The sequence below is a fragment of the Poecile atricapillus genome, chromosome Z, assembly GCF_030490865.1.
Source record: "Poecile atricapillus isolate bPoeAtr1 chromosome Z, bPoeAtr1.hap1, whole genome shotgun sequence".
NCBI lineage: Eukaryota > Metazoa > Chordata > Aves > Passeriformes > Paridae > Poecile > Poecile atricapillus.
In genome coordinates, this window is record NC_081289.1 from 118261035 (window position 1) to 118283490 (window position 22456).

At 38.0% G+C, this 22456-nt stretch overlaps 1 protein-coding gene across 1 annotated transcript in view; it reads right to left on the reverse strand.

Annotated features, from left to right (window-relative positions):
• Positions 1–3982: 3982 nt before the first annotated feature.
• Positions 3983–22456, reverse strand: part of SLC1A1 (solute carrier family 1 member 1) — a 50972-nt gene continuing 32498 nt past the window's right edge. Inside the window, exons 4-12 of the mRNA XM_058827967.1 lie at positions 20965–21079; positions 19160–19202; positions 17334–17441; positions 15774–15958; positions 13701–13808; positions 8853–8975; positions 8150–8344; positions 7503–7637; positions 3983–4338 (exon numbers count right to left, since the gene is read on the reverse strand). Of these exons, the coding sequence (XP_058683950.1) occupies positions 4092–4338; positions 7503–7637; positions 8150–8344; positions 8853–8975; positions 13701–13808; positions 15774–15958; positions 17334–17441; positions 19160–19202; positions 20965–21079 (1259 nt within the window). The 3' untranslated portion in view covers positions 3983–4091. The remainder of the gene's footprint in view (positions 4339–7502; positions 7638–8149; positions 8345–8852; positions 8976–13700; positions 13809–15773; positions 15959–17333; positions 17442–19159; positions 19203–20964; positions 21080–22456) is intronic.

Consider the following 22456-nt stretch of genomic DNA (forward strand, 5'->3'; position numbering starts at 1 on the left):
CCCTGAGGGGACACAGATACCCAGAAGGCCTCTGGAGGGGACCCAGATGCAGCCCCTCTTCCCCCAGGACCATGATGGGGATGCAGATGTCTGGGTGGGCCCCCACAGCCAGGAGGAGACCTATGTGTCTGGGGTTCCTCCCAAGGCTAGAAGTGGAACACTGGCATCCAGGCTGTTTCCTCATAACCAGGAGAGGACCCAGTTATCACTGGGGGGTTCTGAGAGGAGGCAGTTGGGGCGCAGTGGATGGGGGCTTCCCAATCACCTTCTGCATGGTATAGTGGGTGCCCTTGGAGTTGCTGTCATCCTGAGGGGACTCCCACTCCAGTAGCACCTTGAACTCCCAAATCTCCTTCACCTCCACTGCTCAGATATAGAGGGGGTCAGCCACTCTGTGGGGCAGCCTTTGCCCCATGACCCATAAACCCCCAAAATAGTTCCCAAAACCAGTCCATGGCCCACCAAACATTCACCATTGACCCCAAATACTCCCCCCAAAATGCCTGCCTTAGCACATCCAGGCCCTGAACCACTCCCCTAAGCACACTGCTCCTATTGCCCCCTGTGCCTCCCATCCCAGCATGGCCCAGTGGTCACAGTACGTTCATCCTAGTGCTGCCAGTACTCCTACACTAGGACTCCCAGTATAGCTCATCTTAGTGCTACCAGTGCCCACTGACAAAATGCAATGAGAATGCCCTCCCAGGCTGCCAGCAAGCATGCCCTACTATGCATAGCCAGCCCAGCTCCCTTACCCTAGTGCTTCCAATACATTCAGTCCCAGAGCTCCCACTAGTCCCTGTGCCACTGGTGACATGCGATGGGAAGGCAGCTGCGTTTAAGATCTGCTTTGATGTAATCAGGATTTACAGCTCAAATTTTAAATAAATCGCCTCTCCTCTGGTGAGAAACCTGTGAGTGACTCTAACACCCTGGCCCTGACCTTAATACAGCAGGTGCCTTTGGGGGGAGTCATGGCCATGGAGCTGGGAACAGACCGCCTCAGTGCGGGGATGTCACCCATCCATGACTTTCAATGGTATGTCTCCTGAGAGTATGAAGGTTCCTGACCTCACAGGATCCTATACCAGTGCCCAGAGGTCCTTGTCCCCAGGAAGTGCCCATCTCCACCGGAGCAGCACCCTCAGCTGGGGCTAAGGGTCCCCATGGGTCTGGAACAGGTCCCATGGGTCAGCAGGCACCCTGAGGACTTTGACCCAGTGAGGGGCAAGTGGTGAAGAAGGGATTTGTGTAGTGGTGGCAGGATGAGGGCACAGATCCCATGGCGTCCCAGCATGTGAGTCCACTGGCTGCCTCCTCCCTGCTTATGCATCACTACTCAGTTTCTGTTCATATCAGGAAATGTTAAAGAACAAGTGACTTGCATGTGTCATTATGCCTTTTATGCAATTTTAGATCTTGTGGAGCTGATATAGCTGACCTGTGCCTGTTGACAGACCTGTGTATGTTTATGTGCAAGTGCTCTCTTTGTTCAGATAAAGAGTCAACTAAAAGTCCCTGAGTATTTCAGCAGGGATGAGTGTATGGGTAACCTGGTCCTCCAGGTTAAATTAAATTAAAGTCACAAACACTATTCAAACTGCAGAGTCCAATCCAGCCCTACGAGAACATAAAACATGGTGGAAAGGGCCAGAATCTGCACATGCCTTTCTAACAGGGATTCACCACCACTTTCCAAATCTTCCAGACCGGGAGATTATGGAAAAGAGGTGACATTGGTCAAGCAGGGTGTTTCCACATACATACAAGGTGCATACTTGCAATACTGTGTCAAGAAAAGCATCCTTTGACTTAAGAGGATCTTCAGCATATGGTTTGGACTCTTGGTTGTGAGTAGATGGCAAAACAATACCATCAACACCTGCTCAGTTGCATCTGATCCAGAGAAATGTTAGAGGTAAACAATACCCTGCAAAGTGTGTGTTCAATAATAGCATACTCTGAATCCAGATAATTTGTAGTTAGAGGGGTTTCTTGCAATCTCAGCACTCTGCTCTTAAAAATCAATTTTATTGGAGGAAGAGCATAATTCTTGCCAAAACTACAGCTAAATCACTACAGACAATAACGTAAATCCTGAATTCAACGGAGTCTGGTTTTCTTGCTATAGCTAAAAGAAACTCTTAAGGAGGTGATAGTAGGCTAAAACAAGAGTGATGAGAGAAATTATTTTTTTATTTATAACACATTAGGAACACCGTTCACCATACATCATTAACAGGGTGACTACATAATAAGGTGATCATAAAAGGGTGACTTAAAAAGCAAGTTAAAGACAAGGCATAGATTATAGGCTAGTCATGGAAACTGGTAGGCTTTTTCCTCCCATAAGCAAAGCTGCACAAATAAAGACTGTCTCATACTGTTTCTGCAAAGGTAAAAGATTGATTTACTCAATCTGTACATTTTCTTTATATTGTATAAATTTACCAATACTTAGATTAATGTTTTCATATAGTTTATGATGTTAAATTTTAATACAGTCTTATGTCTCATTAATTTAAGGTGCAATTTATCAAAATCTACAGTAAATATTTTTTTCTTCATCAGTTCTCTTTGGCACACTTCTGGTCTGTTTAAATACAAAAGTGTAGGACTGAATCGAGTATATAGCACTGCAGGTACTCGGAGGGTTTTTTTGTTAGCATATGAATGTGATTTTATGCTTGCCACAAGCTGATTCACAAAGAAATAACTGTATACGAATTTCAGTTTAATTTATATATAAAATGGCTAACTACTTCAATGTGCAAGACAGAACAGAAAATTGTTACAGCAACTCCTCCCTTGAGAGAGTGATTTTTGCACCATGGAAATCTTGTATAAAATGTAATAGAAAATGGAGATTTTTAATGAGGAAGTTCTTGGTGCTTCTTATCTTACAGCAAGCCACCTGAGGACATGATTTTCTAGGTCCAGAAATGGTTCATAAGATATAGTTTAGCTGACAGGTTGGCACTGTAGTGGTGTTGCAGCTATAAACTTGCATGTTCAACTGACAAACTAAACCAAGGAGCCAAAAAAACAACCAGTCTGTGTAAGAAGTTTAGTGAGAGTGGCTTCTTTCTATGAGAAAGGTCCCATTCCTATATTCTTGATATATGTATATATATATATATACCTGCTTTTATTGCAAGGAAGAAACATTTAAAATTTGCACTCTGCACTTTTATCTTCATGACCTCTGCTTACTTTTGGGCTGACTAATATTGTGTTTAAATCAAAGGTGGAAAACAGAAAATCGACTTATTTCTGTTTCTGATGGAAATGTACAAGGAGGCCATCAAAGTTGACCTAAATAGATAAAGTATCATTTTACAAAAGCTCTTCAAATGCCAGAAGAGCAAGCTCAGAGCAATTTATTTCATGTCTGAAGGCCATGAAAGGCAGCTGGCATTCACTTGACAGGTAAGGGGAAAGTTAGCTACATAAATACTGGACATCTTTCAGTGACTAATTATTTCACAATTGAAGAAAAACTAAACCCTATTCACAGTAAAATGCACTTATTACAAGGCCCTTCTGGTCTGTTTTATCCTGAATCATGCAAGTAGTATCCCCTCAGCTGCAGAAATTAGCATTTTGGCAAATGACCAAGTTACAGGAGTTGTGAAGTACCATGCAACCTGTTTAGAAGGCAAGAATTTCATACAGGTGCTTTGTGATGTGGTAATGTGTGAAATTCTGTGCTACTCCTGAGTAAAACACATTTGGCTGTCACAGCTAATAATCCATTTATGAGCATGCTGATTCCAGAGAGGCATTTCACAGCCTCAGGAATAGTATATATTCTAAAAAAAAAAAAAAAAAAAAAAGTAAAAAAAAAAAAAGTAAAAAAAAAAGTATTTTACAATTGTCTTTTTCTTCAACCTATCAGTAAGGACTAACAATGGTGAGTTCAAACTGTTGAGGGAGATAATGAGAAGGGGAAAAACTGGTAAGGAGAATCAGAGTCTGTGTGGTAAATCAAATGTGAGATGTAATTAATTCTCAATTTTCTTTAAGCTTTTTGAGATATTGCATATGGCCATGTCCCCTAGTGCTCCTGTTTGATCTGAAAGCTACTGGCTTTAGAACTGGGATGTCTGTGTGAAGGATATGGTGTCAGATTTATCTATTGCAAAGCCTCCATTGATGTAAGATTTCTTGGCCTGTGTTTCATCATTATCAAGTATTCCTGTTTCCAAGGCAAAAGGATTGACTATGTTGACCTCAGAGGTGACATCCATCTGCTCCAGCTCCTTTTTTGAGAGCTTCTCCACTACTCCTGTACCAAAGGCGTCTCCCAAGACATTCACCATTGTTCTGAATCGATCCCTATGGAACAAAAATGTTGTCAGATAAACCATTCAGTTGTTTATAAAATCCTTTTAGTAAAAACACGGTACTCTAGCTCATGCAGTGCTGTTTTCTTCCCAGTGCAGATTTGGGTAATTTTTCAATTAAAATAAAATAGTCTTGTAAAACAAGAAACATAATTTTACCCACATATATTTGAAGATGCCTTGAGTAATTTTCATGAGAAAGGACTTTGTACAGGACATGCAAAACTGCAAGTCATGTCACTTGTCTGTTAGAGCAGTAATTCCACCGCTATGGCATGGCCTTACAAAATGTTGGAAGGATAACCTCTCAGGCCCCTGAGGTCTGCTACACAGCTGGTTCCCTTCATAATCATAGACTGTAGGGTGCAGCAGCAGAGTCTGCATTGTACCTTCTGTCATTCTAACAGTCATGTCTTCAGCCAGTAATGCACCTAGCCCAGTGTCTTCAGTATTCTGGCCCAAACTTGGAAAATGGAAAGGCCTGTCTTCTGCTAGCTTCTCCTTGTTAAAGGGCTGAAGTACAAACTTGTACTAAACAAGTCACTTAACAGAATATGATACTCCAGCACTACCGATTTTTATCCAGACAAAAATGTGACATACAGGCCTTAAAAACCTGCTGCCACTTGGCAGAGGAACAACAAACTCTTGCAACATAACGAAGTTTGAAAATTGATATGCAACTACAGTGTGGACAGTGGAAGGCCACGCTTCCCTGTTTTTCTTTTCAACTACAGAGCACAACAAAGGGTCTGTGGCAGAACAAGTTTCTCTTTCCATGCAGAGACATTGAGGTGGATATATTCACAGTATTTCACAATACTTCTACAGCTGCTGAATTCCAGTGCTAAAAAAGTTTTCCATGTGCAAAAAAAATTATACAGTAGAGAAAGAGACAAGTAAAGATATTAGTAGGATCAGTGTGACAAGTAAGGAAATCAACAGCATTGGAAACTCATATGTTATAATAGTACTATTCTATTAATTTTTCTATTTGCCAGTTAACATGTGGAAGTACTACTCAAGCCTATGTAAAATAACCTTGGTAGGTTCAGAAGTAACTAGTGGGTTGTAAATGAGCCATTACTAGCAAATAACTTGCAAAAGTATACATTTTAGGCACTAAAAAGGTGGAATTGTTAATAATCTACATGGCATCAAAATGTGCGTTCCATCTCCTGAGGTGAAAAATGCACTAGCAATGTTCCCTTGTATATTAAATTAATATTTAATTTAATTTATACAGAAAAACACATCTTAGTCTGAAAAATGCCTCAGAACCAGAAACATCTTGAATTATTTGTATGCTTCCTGGTGGAACAAGTACCTTCCATGTACTAATACTGTGCCTAAAACACACAAAAGCGATGGACATTTAAAGTGGAGTAAAGATCAGATCGATAAAGTCAGGATTGCTCTGAGAAATAGGGTATTATTCTCTTTCTCTCTCACTCCCGTAAGACAAGTATACGGCATCAAATGAAATTATTAGAGTGTAGGTGAAAACAAACAAAATTCAATTATGTCCCTACACAACACATCATTAGGATGTGGAATTCATCTTCATAGGACTTGTGGAAACATGGGTCCCAAAGCAATGAGGCGTTTATAGAAGAAGAAGACAAAAATCACCTCTAACTCAGGAACCCTCTACGCTGCAATTTGCAGGAGGCTGGGCAAATACTTTGGAAAAAGAACCAAAATACATTTGTTCTGTTCTTAGACTCTTCAGATACCTACTCCGAGCTAGTGGTTTGTACTGATCTGCAGTATCCTTAAAAACATTAAATACCCACTAGGAATAGAAGAACTGGAGAAAACAAAACGATTGCAGAGCACAACAAACAAAACCATTAGACCTGGTTGCAGACAGCTGATTGGGAGAATGTACTTGTGGATGGATCTGGTTCCTTTGGAGAAATTATGCTTATACATAAATTGAATTAATTCTTGGATCAAGAATCCATTCTGGATTTTCTGGAGACTGCCATTTCTTGTATTTGCGAAACTGAGTTATATAATCAAATAAATTACACATATCTGTGAAATACATAGGTTGCTGCCAGAAATCCTTCAAGAAAATGATTGGAAAGGGTGGAGGGGGAATAGGAAGGCATTTATCTTGAGTGTAAATAAACCTGAAGAAGACATGCAAATATTATGAAATTATTAAGATCACTGGATTGAGACCAGTGAAATGTCATCCATGCAAACTCAGATGAAAAATACCTTGGGCTGACCACTAAAGTTCACACAGTTTAGGAGGCAAAAGAACTAAAATTATACTCCTTAACTTGTGAATCCTGTTACCCTATGTATCATGGTACAAAAGTGAGTGCTGATGTCCTTCTGACCTCCAGAATATACTCAGTGATTCTTTGGGCTTTTGCAAAAGTAGCAGAGATACACAGTGGTGTAACTTGAACAGAAAAGATTTCTGGTGAATAGGCAGATGAAGGGTGAATGATGAATGGTGAAAGAGCAAATGAAGGGACTGAGAGGTTTTGAAGTGCTCTGATATGGATGGGATTAGGCATAAGGATCACCTTCCAAATTTACATGTTTGCTTCTTGATCAAGGGCTGGGCCACTGCTCTCAGTGAAGAACAGCCCTAGCAAAGTAGTGCTGGCAGCACAGAGATGTGCACAGCCTGCTGTATGTGTGCATGTGGAATCCAGGGTCAGTTTTGCTTTGTTCATGTTCTGCCCCACTACCAGTGTATGGATATTTATGTGCTTTGCAGCTTGTGGCTACATTTGATTTTTATGAATGATGTATGCTTTTAGCATAATGTGGTAGGATCTCTGACACTCTAGAGACATTTCTTAGTACTGTCAAATTTATTTGTCTTGAGAATGATGCTCATGATTTATTAGTGCTGTGACCACTACTTCAAGGCAGAAAGCATCTCTGAATGTGAGGTTATTCACTGCTATCCCATGCAGAAGGATTTCTCTCGCAATCAAAGCCATTACTGCATTCAACTCTGAACAAGCCTGGCCATAAGAATAATCTTTGTTCATTTTCTGCCATAGTCCTAAATGGTTTTATTGCTTTCTTTCTCAAACTCACACTTTTTCAGGCAACTTATGCAAACATTAAAAAAAGGATAAAGAAAATGGAAGAATCATTAAATATGAGGTGACTTAAACTTACAGAAGCCAGTCAACTGCAATGATCAGAGTAACATCCTCTGCAGGCAGGCCAACGGCACTCAGCACAATCACCATGGTGACAAGTCCAGCTTGGGGCACGCCTGCAGCCCCGATGCTGGCTGCTGTAGCTGTGACACTAAATCCCAAATAAAACCCAGAAAAGGCACACAGAATACATGTTACTTACAGAAAATCTGTTTTATGGCACAAATAGTTCAATGCAAGAAAGAAGCCTAAATATTTCAGTTTTCCTCTTGAATAGTATTTACTCAAAGTGGTGTGTCAAGCTTATAGGACAAGCCATGTTCTGATGTACTCTTATGGTTACACTGTAGGATAACAGGCAACACATGTCTAGCAAGCAAACTGGACAGACCAAAGGTAGAGGCTGAGTTAGGTTTGCAAATGTTTGCAGGGAAGAATAATGGCAATTTTCATAACCGTGTTGTACACCAGCTGCATATCTTGGCCCATCCTACCTCCTTATCAGGTTCCACTTGCTAGGCCTTGGATCAACAAGTGAGAATGTTTGTTATTTCCTGTGCTGTGAATGATAGTTTAAACTTTCCCATAGGGTCTCTAAAGTTAATTCACCATTCACAAAAAAGCTCACTTCCCAAAAAATGCATGTGGTGGCTTTAGTCTTACCTAATGGTGATTATTTGGCCAATATCCAGTTCTAAGTCATTCAGCTGTGCAATAAATATGGCTGCTACTGCTTCATAGAGAGCTGTGCCATCCATGTTGATGGTTGCTCCAACTGGAAGAACGAACCTTGTGATTCTTTTGTCAACCAAGTTTTTTTCTTCTGCACAGCGGAAGGTGACAGGCAAAGTTGCTGAACTGGCACATAATGAAATACATAAAGTAAGTGCAGGCAACAACACACCATTTCCATTATGTTTCCTTTTGCTCAGAGCATGATCTGCTTTATGAATCAAATGGAGATCTAAGGCAGGAAGGAAGGCTGTACCATGAAAAAGCAAAGCAACTTTTGTTATACCTTCTAATTATTGGAAGAAATAGCTAAGTGTTAGCTGTTCTCAGAATTACCTGGTAGACTGCCATGGTTTATGCAGTCACAAAAAATGTGCAACAGCTTAAATGCTGTCAAGTCTGCGGCTAATGAACTCAATGGCAAAGAACTGCCTCCTCCTGAGACAGGCAGACTGGTGTAAGGTTAACACATTCTGTAGTGCCCTTTGGGTATGACAGAAATTATGAAAACAGTATTTCAGCCTCCAGGGGACTGAGAACTCTCCAGCTGATACCAGAGCTTTTAAAAGAATGGCAATAAAATCAGAGCACAGACTGCTAGGTCCCTTACAGAAAAGCTGTTTCTTTTGTTTACCTGGAAGAGATCATGAGGGCTGTCAGGAGCGCCTGAGCCATCCCCATAGCAAACCGAAAAGGATTTTTCCTTACTATTACAAAGTAGATAAGTGGCAGAATTACACTGGAATGGATTGCAAGTCTGCAAAATAAAATCAACTAGTTAAGCAAATAGGTCCATCTCATTGTCTTTCTTTACTAATTACTGGTGATAATAGGTACCCAGCTGTGTCCTCACATATAGTTATGAAACACTAAAGGTGACTTTAGTGACACCTAGGTGCAAAATTTAGAGACAATGCCACATTAATAAAAAGCAGAATAATGCTGTTCTACACTTCCTTTTGGAAAGGAGAGTGAGACCATATATGAGCTGTCTCTCTTTCCTAAGCTGAACAAGAATTGACTTGGAAATAATTTTAAACTGATAAAAATGAGAAGCCTAAACTAATGCATAATATTTAAATTGATGTGCAGAGGGAAATTTGAGATAACATTGAAACACTTCAGTCTTCTGTCAAATCCTTATAATGCAAACCAGAGACAAATCGGAAAATAAAATAAAGTCATTATTCTCAGTTTGTCTGCCCTTATAACAGAACATGTTTTGGAAATAAAGGTGAACATGCTTTCCAGGCAGGGACAGCTGAAATGCACATCCTTCTGCAGAAACTTCAAGTAGGGACCTTTAGAAAAATCCACACCTGCTCTGGGGAAAACTGTGTGAGCTCAAGTATACAATTAAAATGTGGTGAGGCATTTCAGACTGTTTAAATAAGATACATGTAGTCTAAGCACTTTTAATGTTGTAAAAGATGCTGAAATACTATATTCTGATACTATTAATTTTTAAAATTAAGTGGGTTGACTCAAAGATCAACTTGCTCTCTTGACTTTAACAGCTCAGATGCATTTGCCTGGGTATTTGTATAGGTCTCAGGGACAAAATCATCCTTCATCTTATGCATTAATTTTGAACACTGTACAATAATCCTGAATGTACATGAATGCAGAGCTCATGGGCATTAAGATAAGAGGTAAACTGACTGCTGTAAGTACGTTTGAAATTAAATGTGTTTGACAGGTCTGTGAATATTACCTATGTTCAACGGCTGCAATTATAGCAACATCAGCTTTTCATAAAAGAAATTATCACATAGCCTGGAAACATAAACCCAAAAAACTGTTGTCACCCATGACCTTGTGATTTTTATTCTGTCCTCACAAAATATTAATGCACACATTCCTGTGTTGTAATAGTGCTTTATGGTTTCAGAGCAGTTGATAAAGATAGTAATAAATCATGGTACCATTTGTTCTGCCAGAAATAGACAATTAAGAGACCAGTAGTCAGAGTACAGAAATCCACAACAGCATAAAAAATCATCAGCAAAACCTACATGTTTGTTTCCTTGGAAAAAATATCTTTTTAAAAGGAACAGGCATTAAAATTTTCATTCTGAATGGAAACATGTGACATATTTAGTGGAATGTAAATAATAGCATGCCATGTCTTGATAAAATTTTGTAAATAACTCCAGAAAGAAATCTAGCAATTTATACATGCACCACAGCAACAGATCACTGTATAAATTGCTAGGTTTGTGAGAACAAATTTAATTCATAATATGTAAGGAAAAAATAATAGAGTGGTATGGGTGGCATTTGCTGTCTTAAAAAATGTTAATGAGAGTAAGCATTTCAATTATGTCTAAGGCGAAAAGCATACTCAGTTATTTGAAAAAATTAGATCTGCACCTTTTTAGTAGCAGCATAAACATAACATTATTCAAAATAAAGTACTTTTATGTAAATGCTTTGCTACTATTGGTTCCCTTGAAACAAATTTGAAGTAGTATTTATTTTTGTTCATAAAATGCAATTCTCAGCCAGCAGCAGAAATTTTTATACCAAAAATCATAATCAGTAATTGAAAATAGAAATTCTAATAGCATTTATTTTTAAGTTAGAAGAATGTTGTCTCTGAGAATCCCAAGCTGCCATTCCATATGGAAGTATCTCTTACAGGGATGTAGCTGCCTTGCTGCTTTCAGAAGAGACAAAGACACAGACAAAGAGAGTCTACTTGCTGCAGCTTCCATTTTTTTTTTTTTTTAATTTTTTTTTTTTTTCACTTCAACCTGAGCCCCCTCTGGCACTTAAATTATGTCTTCATTTTGACTTTCCTCTGCTGTAACTTCTAATGTGTCCTCATCCTGACTCTGCAACCATTAATTGTGAAAGACTTAAGATACTCAGTGGCAAAATGCACCAAAGACACTGGGGGTAGTCTGTTACCTAACGTGATCTGAATGAGACATAGAGATTGAGATGAGCTGCAGACAATGGTGGATGAGTGCTGGTAGGGCTGAGACTATGAAAGGTGACGAATAATTAAGTTGGGGAGAAGGTGAGCTGGTTGGGGAGGTTAAAGGAAAGAAAGCAGAGGTTAAGACAATTATCTTGATAAGGAATACAAGAAATGTTTAAGATAACCTGTTATTTTCAGGTTAAAGCTTAAAGAGAGGATGATAAGCGGTTACAGAAGACACAATTGAACAGAATGCACTACAAACAGACAGGGTCAAACACATAAGAATGAAAAACAAAATGATGGTGGGAACAGCAGTTTTTAAGAAACCCAAACAAAGAGCATAATTTCTCCTTTTTTTCCTGAGAAGTAAGAGAAAAGGTTATCCTTGCAGGCTGAAAAATGTAGAACCTTAGAAAATGTAAGCACCTTTTCCCTGCAGCCTATAGCCTTGTGTGTACAAGTCCATATCTACTCCTGTGATCTGATTACAACATGCTCTCCCTGATGGTCAGTTTTGCACAGAATGCGCTGCTGTTAGCCCTTATCCATGTCTTGAACAGCACTCACGGGAGGCTTCTCTGCAGGAGGCAGGAATGCTGCAGAGATCTACCTGAGCACCCATCAGGGAAAATGGTGTCATGTTGGGAGGAACAGAGTTTTCCTCTCCAAGGATGCAAAGATGCTCACTACATAAAATGTTTTTGATGGCACCCTGGGATCTACTTAAAATTGTTGTGCCTGTCAAACCAATGGTCACCAGCAAGACTATGCAATGGCAGTTTACTTTGCAATCAAAGTACTTTTGAGAAGGCACTGCATCTTCACACACATCTAAGGAAGACTTGCCTTGTCACAGTACAAACAGTAATCTGTAACCAGTTACAGATAGGTAAATAGTCATAAAACTTGCTATCACTTCTAAAACTAAAACTTGGTATCTGATGTAAAACTGAAAGTCAAAGGCAATAGTAATCCATTTAACATATTCCTCCTCTGTATTAACTGGAGTTAATAACACAGAAAACCTGCAGAAGTGATACTGTCATTCTGTCAATGACTTCTATCTAGCTTGCGATTGGGGTGTCATTTGTAATTTGTATAGAAAATATTAGAGTCTTGATTTACCATCTCTTGGCAAATATCAGCTTTTGAAATCTGGAAAAATCTGACTTATTTTCCAAGTGCAGACAAATACTCACAAAAACCTGCATAATGCACTCGATGAATGTAACTTGCACTCATCTCTGTAACATTTTGAAAAAGTCATGAATTAGTGCTATTTCTGGAGCAGTAATTCTTATTTAAAAAGAAATTTTATGTCTGTTTTTCAAACAGCTAGTCCAAACATACTGGCTTATGAATAAAACAAAACAACAACCTTGAAATAAATGTGCTTATCTAGCACAGATTAATGCAAAAACCCCAGAGATCCTTCTTGACTATTTATAAAGTAGTTTGCATTTAAGACAAATATATTACCATTCTCTTTGCTTGGCTGTCAGAAAGTGTGTGAATGACATTTGAAGAATACCATGCCAATTCATAAAGTGTGGGGAAAGAAAGCCTTGAACAACTTTGGACCTAGCCTCTAAACAAAACATATATAAATCCTTAGAATAGTGAAGGAATTACAGGAGTGGATGCTAAGGTGATGGACCAAGACTGCCTAGAAGGCTATGCTTCACTGAATTGGAAACAGAAATTTAAGCACATTTATCTTATTGGGACTAATATCCAGTTATCTGACAAAAGAGCCCTTTGTAGGATAGTATACAGAGATCTATAATAATCTGGTATTATAACCTATCATTTGGAGCAGTTAAGTTATTCTAAAGTTCCACTGCTGAAAGGCTCCACATTGTGCAAGTGTAACCTCCTCCACCCAGACTGTTCTACACAGACAATGGCTAAGAAAAAAGAATAGAAAAAAGTTCTGATGCTTGGCTATGTTATTCAGATTGCAACTCCTCTTTTTGCAGCCTCACCACCTACCCTAACCTTCAAGAAGCACACAGTGCAGTCCCCAGGGCTTCTCTTGATGTCACCTGTCTGCTCAACACCGGGGAGGGAAACGGATGTCTCTTTGGCATCCTTTATCATGCACTGTTCTTACTATGCATCAGTATTCAGCAGGGAAAGTTTGGTTTGTTGCTGCTACACCTTGGTCCCAAAAATTCCATGGAGGTTCCCAATATAATCCACATATTTGTGTATGTTTTACAGGCTGGCAAATCCCAATAAGACATAATTCATAACCTCACCTTTAATACAACAATATTTTCTGCTTCAGCACAAGTTGTGAAGATGAAACAATGAATACAAGAAAAGAATTTGCATTTGGGTTTTGGTTTTTTTTAGAATGCAAGGCAGTGACTTTTTAAAATGAAACATGCATCCAGCAAAGCCTGGATTCAAACCATCCTCACACATCCTCACATAATTTTCACTGATAAGAATTTTTGTCTCTGACCTGGATGTGGTAGATAATTGAGTGGTAATCAACTGAGTTCCAGAACTGCATACATACAATTACATCTTTAAGAAATTACATACCCACTTATTACTGTAGCCATATAAAGACCCAATTTACGAAAGATTTCCCAGTCCTCAACTTCTATTATCTTCCCAGCAATTAAAAAAAGGATACCAATTGGCATATACCTAGAAAGCAAAAATAAAGCTATCAAAAATGCATTCTCAGAAATACTGCATGCTCAGCATGAAATAATTTCTCACAGTAATTTTTAAAAACAGACAGCAAATATGTTTTGATATCCTATTTCACAACAACAGATTTCTTATATTATGTAATACATTGGACTTTATTAATTTGCAGCAAGGTTACAACAGAGGTGATGAAAAAAGACTGGAAAATAAAAGTAAATGTAACTCTATATATAGTCTAGCTAGAAGTGTATAACTTGGTGTCACAGAATACACCGAAGTTGGGAAGGGGTACGGGCATATACCCTGTTACAGCAGATGTTTATGTATAGCCACAGGCTCCCCTGGGTATGGAAACTTGCAGGGTTGAGACCAATGTCTGTCTAGTCTGTAATCACACACAGATGAGAATGGTCTCCTGTAGTTTCAGGAGCTGCCCTGCAGCACTGGGGGCTGTATGTGTCACTTGCACAGAATAGAGTAAACCTGCACAAGACCATGCCTTATGGATCTGAACAGTTCCATAGCCTACTGCCTATAGAAAACTCAAGAGAAACATCAGGAATTATGTTAGCTCCAGCTCCACTGCCTTTTTTTTGGTTCCAGGATCTCCAGAGAGCAGGCTGTTGCAGGGACAGGTTACCACTTCAGAGCTTTGAGCAGTATAAATTAATCTAGAAATTTGTGAATATATAAAAATGTATCCATTTAAAAATAGAAATTATAAATTTATAAAATGTATGTGTGCTATCTCATAAACAGAATTGCATCTTATCCCTGTAGAAAGCAGCGATACATAGTTCCTCTAAGCACTGAACTTGTTGAAAACATAACTAATTCCTCATACTTTCAATACAAAACTCTATGTTGTTTCAAACAACAGCTCCCACATCTGTAGAAACTCATGGAGCCTGTAGCCACAGCTTCTGACACATAAAAGAAAAATGGATAATCTATTTATAAATAAATTCCTGTATAGCATGTGCTAAGTCTGGAGTCTTGTTGTTGGTAATTTTCCGCAGACTGAGGCAGCCTATCTCACAGGGCTTTAACTTAGCCTGGGACTAAACTAGCTGCTTAGCACAGGACCAGTTGCAGAAACTAATTTACCTTTCTTTAAGGAAGTAAGAAGTGTGCAACTAAACTCTGGACAGGCTCACTGTTTTACAGACATCTCAGTGTGCTGGGATGTAAGAAGAACCCATGGAAGGGTCAGATCTGACATGGTACTGGTATGAAACATGTGCCTATGAGCAGAGTATTGTAGTAAGAGGCACAAGGTACTCCATATCTAGAATCAAACTCTGGAAGGAATTGTGTGTATTTATAGTCCTGATCCTGTAATTGTGACTTGCACAGACAAAATTCTATGAATAGCTGTGAAGTCCAATGAAACACTATCACGTGAGTTTCTCTATTTTAAATTTGTTTTTCTTGTCTGAGAATATTATGAGAATATATTCTCACAAAACCTATTATCAGGAAGTAAGTTGTATTTTGCATACCATTTTGAATTTTCCTTTTTGCTGTGGCTTGCATATTAATTCAGATTTCTAAAGGAACTTAGATCCAAGGACAGCCATCCTGTGAACATAATGTCTGCTAGGGAATAATGTTCAAGACTCAGAAGGGCATATATATTTGGTTATACTTATCCTCAAAAGAGTCCTCAAATGACTAGAGCACTAGTTTTTTATAAACATCTAGCAAGAATGTCTAAAAACATCAGGTATCTTGGAAACCAAGAGGACTGTTTCTTCAGTATACATTAAGTGGAAGCTCTGTCTCCAGTTTCCTCAAAAGAATCAAATTCTGTAGAAAGGAAAATTTTTACCAATCTTTCTTTGAAAGTTGCTTTCTGTAAAGCAGTATACAAAAGCAAACATGAAGTCTGAGTCTGCTCCTACCTTTTCAATGACAAAATCCAGTTAAAGAAGCAGTTGGAAAATGCTTTGGACTTACCACATAATTATCTTCACTATTCTCATTGTAGCTTCGTTCAGTGCGTTGAAGAAATCCATCAGCACTTGTCCTTTCTCTCCCATTTTCCCAATAACCATTCCAAAAACAAGACAAAAGACAATCAACCCCAGCGCATTGATGCCATTGGAATACATCCCCACGATTTTATATTCCTGGGTTTTGTTCTATAAATTGGAATCAAGAGAAAAAAAATTCTATCTGAAAATAACGATTTTACTTTAAAGAGTTCTAAAATTAAAAACATATTTAGACTTTTTTTGAAAGACATGAAGCTCTTTCCCAAACACTCCACTGGCTTTCTGAAAGTTCCAAGTGGGCAACTTCAGGAATACACTAAACTGAACTTGAACACTTTGTATTTTAAAGTCATGCAAGGGTCTTAGCAGGGAGTAAAGCACCCCTTAATTTGTGTTGTCCTTCCCATAGACTTCTGACATGAGGTATGGCAAGGTCTAAGTATCCACAGTAACACTTTCAAGATTTACTCCCCTACACTCAAGATTTGCTACCCACTGGAAAAACAAAACAGAGAAGTAGAATCTTTGTTTCTGAGCAACTCAAGGATTTGTATCTGGATTTAAGATAAATTCACCACTGCCTAAGAACTGGGACATCAGTGTAATTGCATAATATATAGGAGAATTGTATGCACATAATATAAAAATCCTGCTAAAGAGGTATTCATACACTCTGTGCAGCATGAACATATGAAGGAAAGGGTACAATTCTTCATTACATTCTGGTTCAGGATTTAATTAATGTCTCTTCATATAGCTCATCTTCCCATGTTATTATTACTTTGAGATAAAATTTGGAAGGAGTATAATGAAATGTTTATTGTTTATTATTGTTTGTAGTTCTGTGTTCACATTCTATTGAACACAGAACACATTTTTCTAATTATTATATCTAATTATTGAACACATTTTTCTAATTCCTTTCTCCCTCTCCTCCAGAGTAAGTCTAGACTTTATGCACCATCAAAACCCATAAGCTTTCCTCACCTCTAATGAAAGGCTTGATAAATCTCTTTTTCACTTTTGTTTCTGTAAATTTTTTTCAGAGTAACAAACTATTCATTAACAAATGCTTTATATTGTTTTGTTTTCCTTTAAAAAAGATTTATAATTATTTTCAACTCATTTTCTTCTTTAGTGCTTACAGTTACAGTCAGTTACAGTTTGCTACTCAAACATCTCATGGTGACATACATGTAGTCTTTACACAATGAGTGCTGAATTTCTCAGAAAACGGACAATTTGTAAGCAGATTCAATTGTAATAAGAATCAATCTTCATCTATTATCTTTGGACTGGTCAATTACCCATGAGCTCCTTGATGTTCTTAAACCTACTGGAAGATTCTTGCAATGACCTCTAAGCATTTAGTTATTAACTTTTGTGCTCTTACTAAAATCTATCTATGTGCAATTTCCATTCATATCTTCACCACTAATGACATGAACTAAACTAAATTTAGTCTATTATTCTTTCTCCCTACTTCACATATTATGAAGGAATAAAAAGATAAAGGTCGCACCTCTGAAGCCTTTGCTGTCGTAGATGTTGTAGTGGATTCTTCTCGAAATATAGAGCTATTTTTATCCACAGCGGTTTTAGTTTTAATTTCTTCACGTTTGGTTTTATACTGGAAAAGTTTAAAAAAAAAGTTGGAAAAACTTATTTAGAAACATGAGAAAACTGGAGAATAGACAAAGGCATAGCCTTTGCCCAGTAAAAATAAGAGAAAAATTAACCAATCTGACTAGAAGGTAGCAAATATAGACAAAGACTTTATTTCCCAATTCATGTGAGCCATCAGGGCTCTGTACCTCAGGAGTTGCAGATCAAACAAGAGATTCAAAAATAATATGCTATGAATTCTGCTCTTCAGGATCTTGGATACCCTGTGCTGCAGTCTTGTGGGGCATGACAATGGCGAGAGTTTTTGCTGGAACAAAGTCTGGAGAGAATTGCTGGCAGCCATGCCAGAAGAGCTCTGTAGAGCTGATGCACCTGATTCAACCAGGCCCTTGGTGACATGGTCAGTGTAACTAATGCCATTATGGGCAAACAGCCATTCTTTGTGGGCAAATGGGTTACATATTTCCTTCCCTTTCCCCTCACTGCCAGGTCTTCAAGGTCCTGTGCACCAAGCAGTCAAACCAGAGTTACTCTTCATCTCCCTGCTAGCCTCTAGACTCCTGGCACTAGGCTGACAACTCCTTATTGGTCTTATATGTTCCAGGCACCCAGCCAGACAAATGGTGTCGATGATGCAGTTATAGAACAGGGAAGTGTAACAGCAGGAAGTATACTGTCCATAAAACCAAGCAGGTACAAGTCCTAATGAGTAACTTGGACCAAATCTGCTGCAGGACAGTGAGACCTGGTGGTCAGGGATGCATCCATCACTCTCTGCTTCTTCTGAGGACTGAGTGACCAACCTGTATTCTTTTTCAAGCCTAGATTATGGTTGTTACGTTGATACAGCAAACCAAGTATTAAGATTTGACCAAAAATGCAGTGGCTTCAGGTGATTAGAAAACATACTTTAAATGGTGCTATTATAGAACTGTACTACACTGATTCTGCTCATAGAAATCCTGTGCTATTCTGATCGTAAGTTCTGTGCTATACTAATCATAATATTCCATTACGAAAATAAGACTTTAATAGTAACTACAATTTAGTGTCACCATTATTCTGTCAAGAATCTCTTAAAGAGTCTGCCTGTCCCCCTTAGTGTTGGATGGCCAGTTATGATGAGAAAAACTATATGGAGAAGTTTCATAAAGTGAGTTGTGCACAGCAGCAGTATCTGATATCAGTTTCTGGGGAAGATTAACTGATAAGTCTAATATATAGACAGAAGTTTCCTCTTTCATCTTGCAACACTTTTTCTGAAAGATGTCTTAAATAGACTACTAGTTATCAGCCTTTTCCTTCAAAGGATTTTGTCTGGCAATGGACATTAGATGTGAGACCATGAGACACTTTAGGGTGAGGGCTAACTTATACAGACTTCACCAGATAGAAGGACCTTAAGAACAAGGAAACTGATCCTCATAAGATGGTTCTTCTAACTCTTGTTGTCCCAAAAGGAAAAATCTTGCCTTACACACTGCTTGGTTTCTGCATCCAGCTCTTAAACAGTGTCTTTCTGGGACTTAATAGCTGATTGCAGTGTTTGTCATAATGGAAATAGAACCAAGATGCCTTAAACTCCCACCTTTTTATAGCAGATGAAGATATTCCTGGACTTCCCAGAAATAAATCTTGCCAGACGACTTTTTTGTGACATAAGAAAATAACTTGTGGTTAACAGTGAAAACTACAGAAGTAAAGAAGAACATTCAAACTTACCTGTTGGAAACAGGCTTGAACAAGGTTCTCTGGGAACATATTCCTATTAACAAGCATAGAAGCATTTCAATACTACAGCATACTAAGGAAAAGTTGTTTGATATAAACAAATGATAAAATTTGATGCTCTAGAACAGATCATGTTGTGTTTCTTTTAGCAGAAAGTAGTGTATTTGGCATCAGCAGATACAGATACATAGATATATTATTTTTTCCAAAGAAATTATGGTTTAAGAGTCCCGGTGTTTTCTACTTGCACTTGTTGAAGTTTTGGGCTTATTTTTTAGTATTTGATTATTTAGTATTTGATTATTTAGTATTTCTATTGGTAAGCTACTAAACCCAGTGTATGTTTTCCCTACTACATTATCTCCTTGACTTGAATAAGGAATATAGGACACACCATCTTTATGGGATATATCAAATATAGGCAGAGGAGAAAAATTAAAAAAACCTCTTACAAAGGTTGTGCTGTTAGAATAAGACATTTGATGTGCTCTATTGTAGTTTTGAATTCAGAAATTAATCTTGGTTAATGGTAAATTCTCTTGTGTTATTCTGGTGTCAAGGACCATTTTCACACACTGAAAAATTAGGAGATTTAGTGCAATGTGGACTCCTTTCTAAATGCCAATTTCAGATTCAAACAATTACAAAAAGAAAACATTAATTAGGTATTTGGTAAATATTCAATCCATTGCAGAAAAATACATTTTAAATATGGAAGCAGAAGTTTTTTATCTTCCTTACAGATCTTTCACAAACTCCTGCCTTTAGTTTTCAAGTTTTAAAAGTAGAATCTATTCAAAAGCAAAATCAGTTTGTGTAAGTGTGGGGTTTTCCTTCATATTTAAAATACTGCCTGGATTTGAATCCTAAATCCATTATTTTTATCCATATTTTTTAATATAAATATGTAGGAAAATAAATTCTGATTTCTTTAAAAGCGAATTTCAGATCTTTTAACTGCTAATTTACAGTCTTAAATTTGTTTTCAAGAAGTTGAGCTATAATCTATAGCAAACCCCCAAACTACTAGATATGTGGCAGTTGATTCTTTCATGGCAGATTAAGTAAAAATTCTACAAAAGCAAAATGGTGGGTAGGAATAGTGACCCAGGATAGAGACTAAATACACCAGAAGAAAAGAATTATCAACAGAAATATTTTTGAAGGTACTACCCAGCCTCTATTGGAAACGCAGCCTTTTTTTGGCATTATTTTTCTTCAAATTCCTTAAACAGAATAGCTCTGAAAAGTCTGCACGTGTATTCTGCAGACTCTTCTAGAGTTTTCCTTCTTCTAACCACTTTAAAGCATTTATCATTATCCATGATGCTAATGGGGAAAAACACATTACAAGGTTGCCTTAGATACTGGTGATGCAACAAACTCTTGACTGTGGAACCCTTGCAGCCTTGAGGAGGGGAACCACAGCTCTGCAATTTCAGCTGGTTGTTTATGCTGGATGACACAGAAGCTGCCAGTCATCAATCCACCAGTAATCTACCAATCCTTTATAGATCTTTTGGGCATAATAGATAAATCTTGCATGTCCGTTTCTGGGAAGGAGGGATTTTTTTCACTGGTATATTAGCCAAAGTTTATGGTGTAAAGAGAATTTTTTTAAACAAACTGCTTTAAGTGTATTTTAAAATGTCTAATTTGTGGAAATGCAAGTTATTCTCCCTTTATCCATCCAAACATTATCAGAAGGCATTTTATTGTATTACATATCACAACTTTATTAGTGTTTGTTTGGACTTCTGCAAAAGGGATATGGAAATTACAAATGAAAATCTCACCTGATCAGATCCAGCATGGCATCAACAGTATTGACTTCTGGAGTACTGCCCACTCTGTGAATCTCACTTGCTCTTTGAGTCACTCCAGGTTTAATGGTCACAACAAGGACAATCCCTGCAGAAGGAGAAGCAAAGAGCTCACAGTGCAAGCAGAGACAGGCATTGTGCATTCTTCCTCAGTATATCCTGTGTAGCCAGACGCTTTGTGAGCTCAACTCAATAAACACTTTCCCTGGGTGCTTCTGCTGGTATGTGCAGAAAAGAAAAGTCTGCATGTGGTGTCCTTAAATGTGTGCGTCCCCTAGTACAGGAGCTACTTGCTGGCTTGCCCCTAGACTTCATCACTTTAGCTTTGTTTTTGTACTACATCACTACGGCTCACCAAGAGGGTAAATTACTTCAACTGGGCTTCAGATGAATGTGCTGCAATTTTCGCAGAGTGAATATATTGAATTGCTATTTACCTTTTCCTTTATGCAGCTCTTCTTGTTACTAGCTTTCAGATATGAATATAAGTGTGCACTATCCTGTGACCCCAAAGTCACAGGATGTTTTATTAAAGTTAGGTAGCAATAAAGTTATGTAAGAGAAGGGCTTCAGACAAGCAAGAAATATAAAACTGTAGGTTAAGAAATACTAGATGTGACCTTGTAAATACTGAAATTAAGGACAAACTTTTCATTTACTTTAGTGGCTTCATTTTAAGCATTTTTACCATTGTTATTCTCCAAATGCTTTTTTTTTTTTTTTATATGCCTTATAGAAGAAAGCAAAAGCAAATGAAACTACTAAATTTCAGTGAAGGGAGAAAGAGGCATTCCTTCAACCACGCAAGGACAAGTCTTTCTAATGAATAAAAGCAGTACTGCATTTGCATAGCTCTGCATTCTGAAACAAGTAATGTCATAACACTATGGAACAACTTAGGATAGCAAGGACCTTGGGAGATTGTCTGGTTTTACACCTCACCCAGAGTTGGGACATTTTCAAAGTTTGATACATACTAATGTTAGTCTTTAATAATATTGCTTCTTATATATTCACAGAAATTTCCCAGACATATGAGATAGATTGTTTTATTTTGTTTCTTATTTTAAGAAGGCTGGCTAAGGATGTTTCTTTAAGCAAATATGGAACATGTGGATGTTGCTTGTTAGGAATGAACTTCTTGTAACAGGAGATGTTAATTTCACAGATGTAGGATTGGAGCCTGGCAGTGACAGAGGGGGAAAAATCCTTTAAAGGAAAGAAACAAGATGACAAGGGAACCAGTATTCTCTGTCATTCTTTCAGGTGTGACACACTACATATTTTCCACTCTGAGAATCAGGAACAAGCTATCTGTTTTGCTGTTGAGGAAATTCACTTTGTATTTAAAGTTGGCTTTTGACATTCATTCAGCTTTCTCACTGCTGGTCAGTTTTCACTTCAGCAGACAGCTCCTAATCTTCCCTGAACTGAAATATACGGCAAAATTGGCTATGGCTTCACA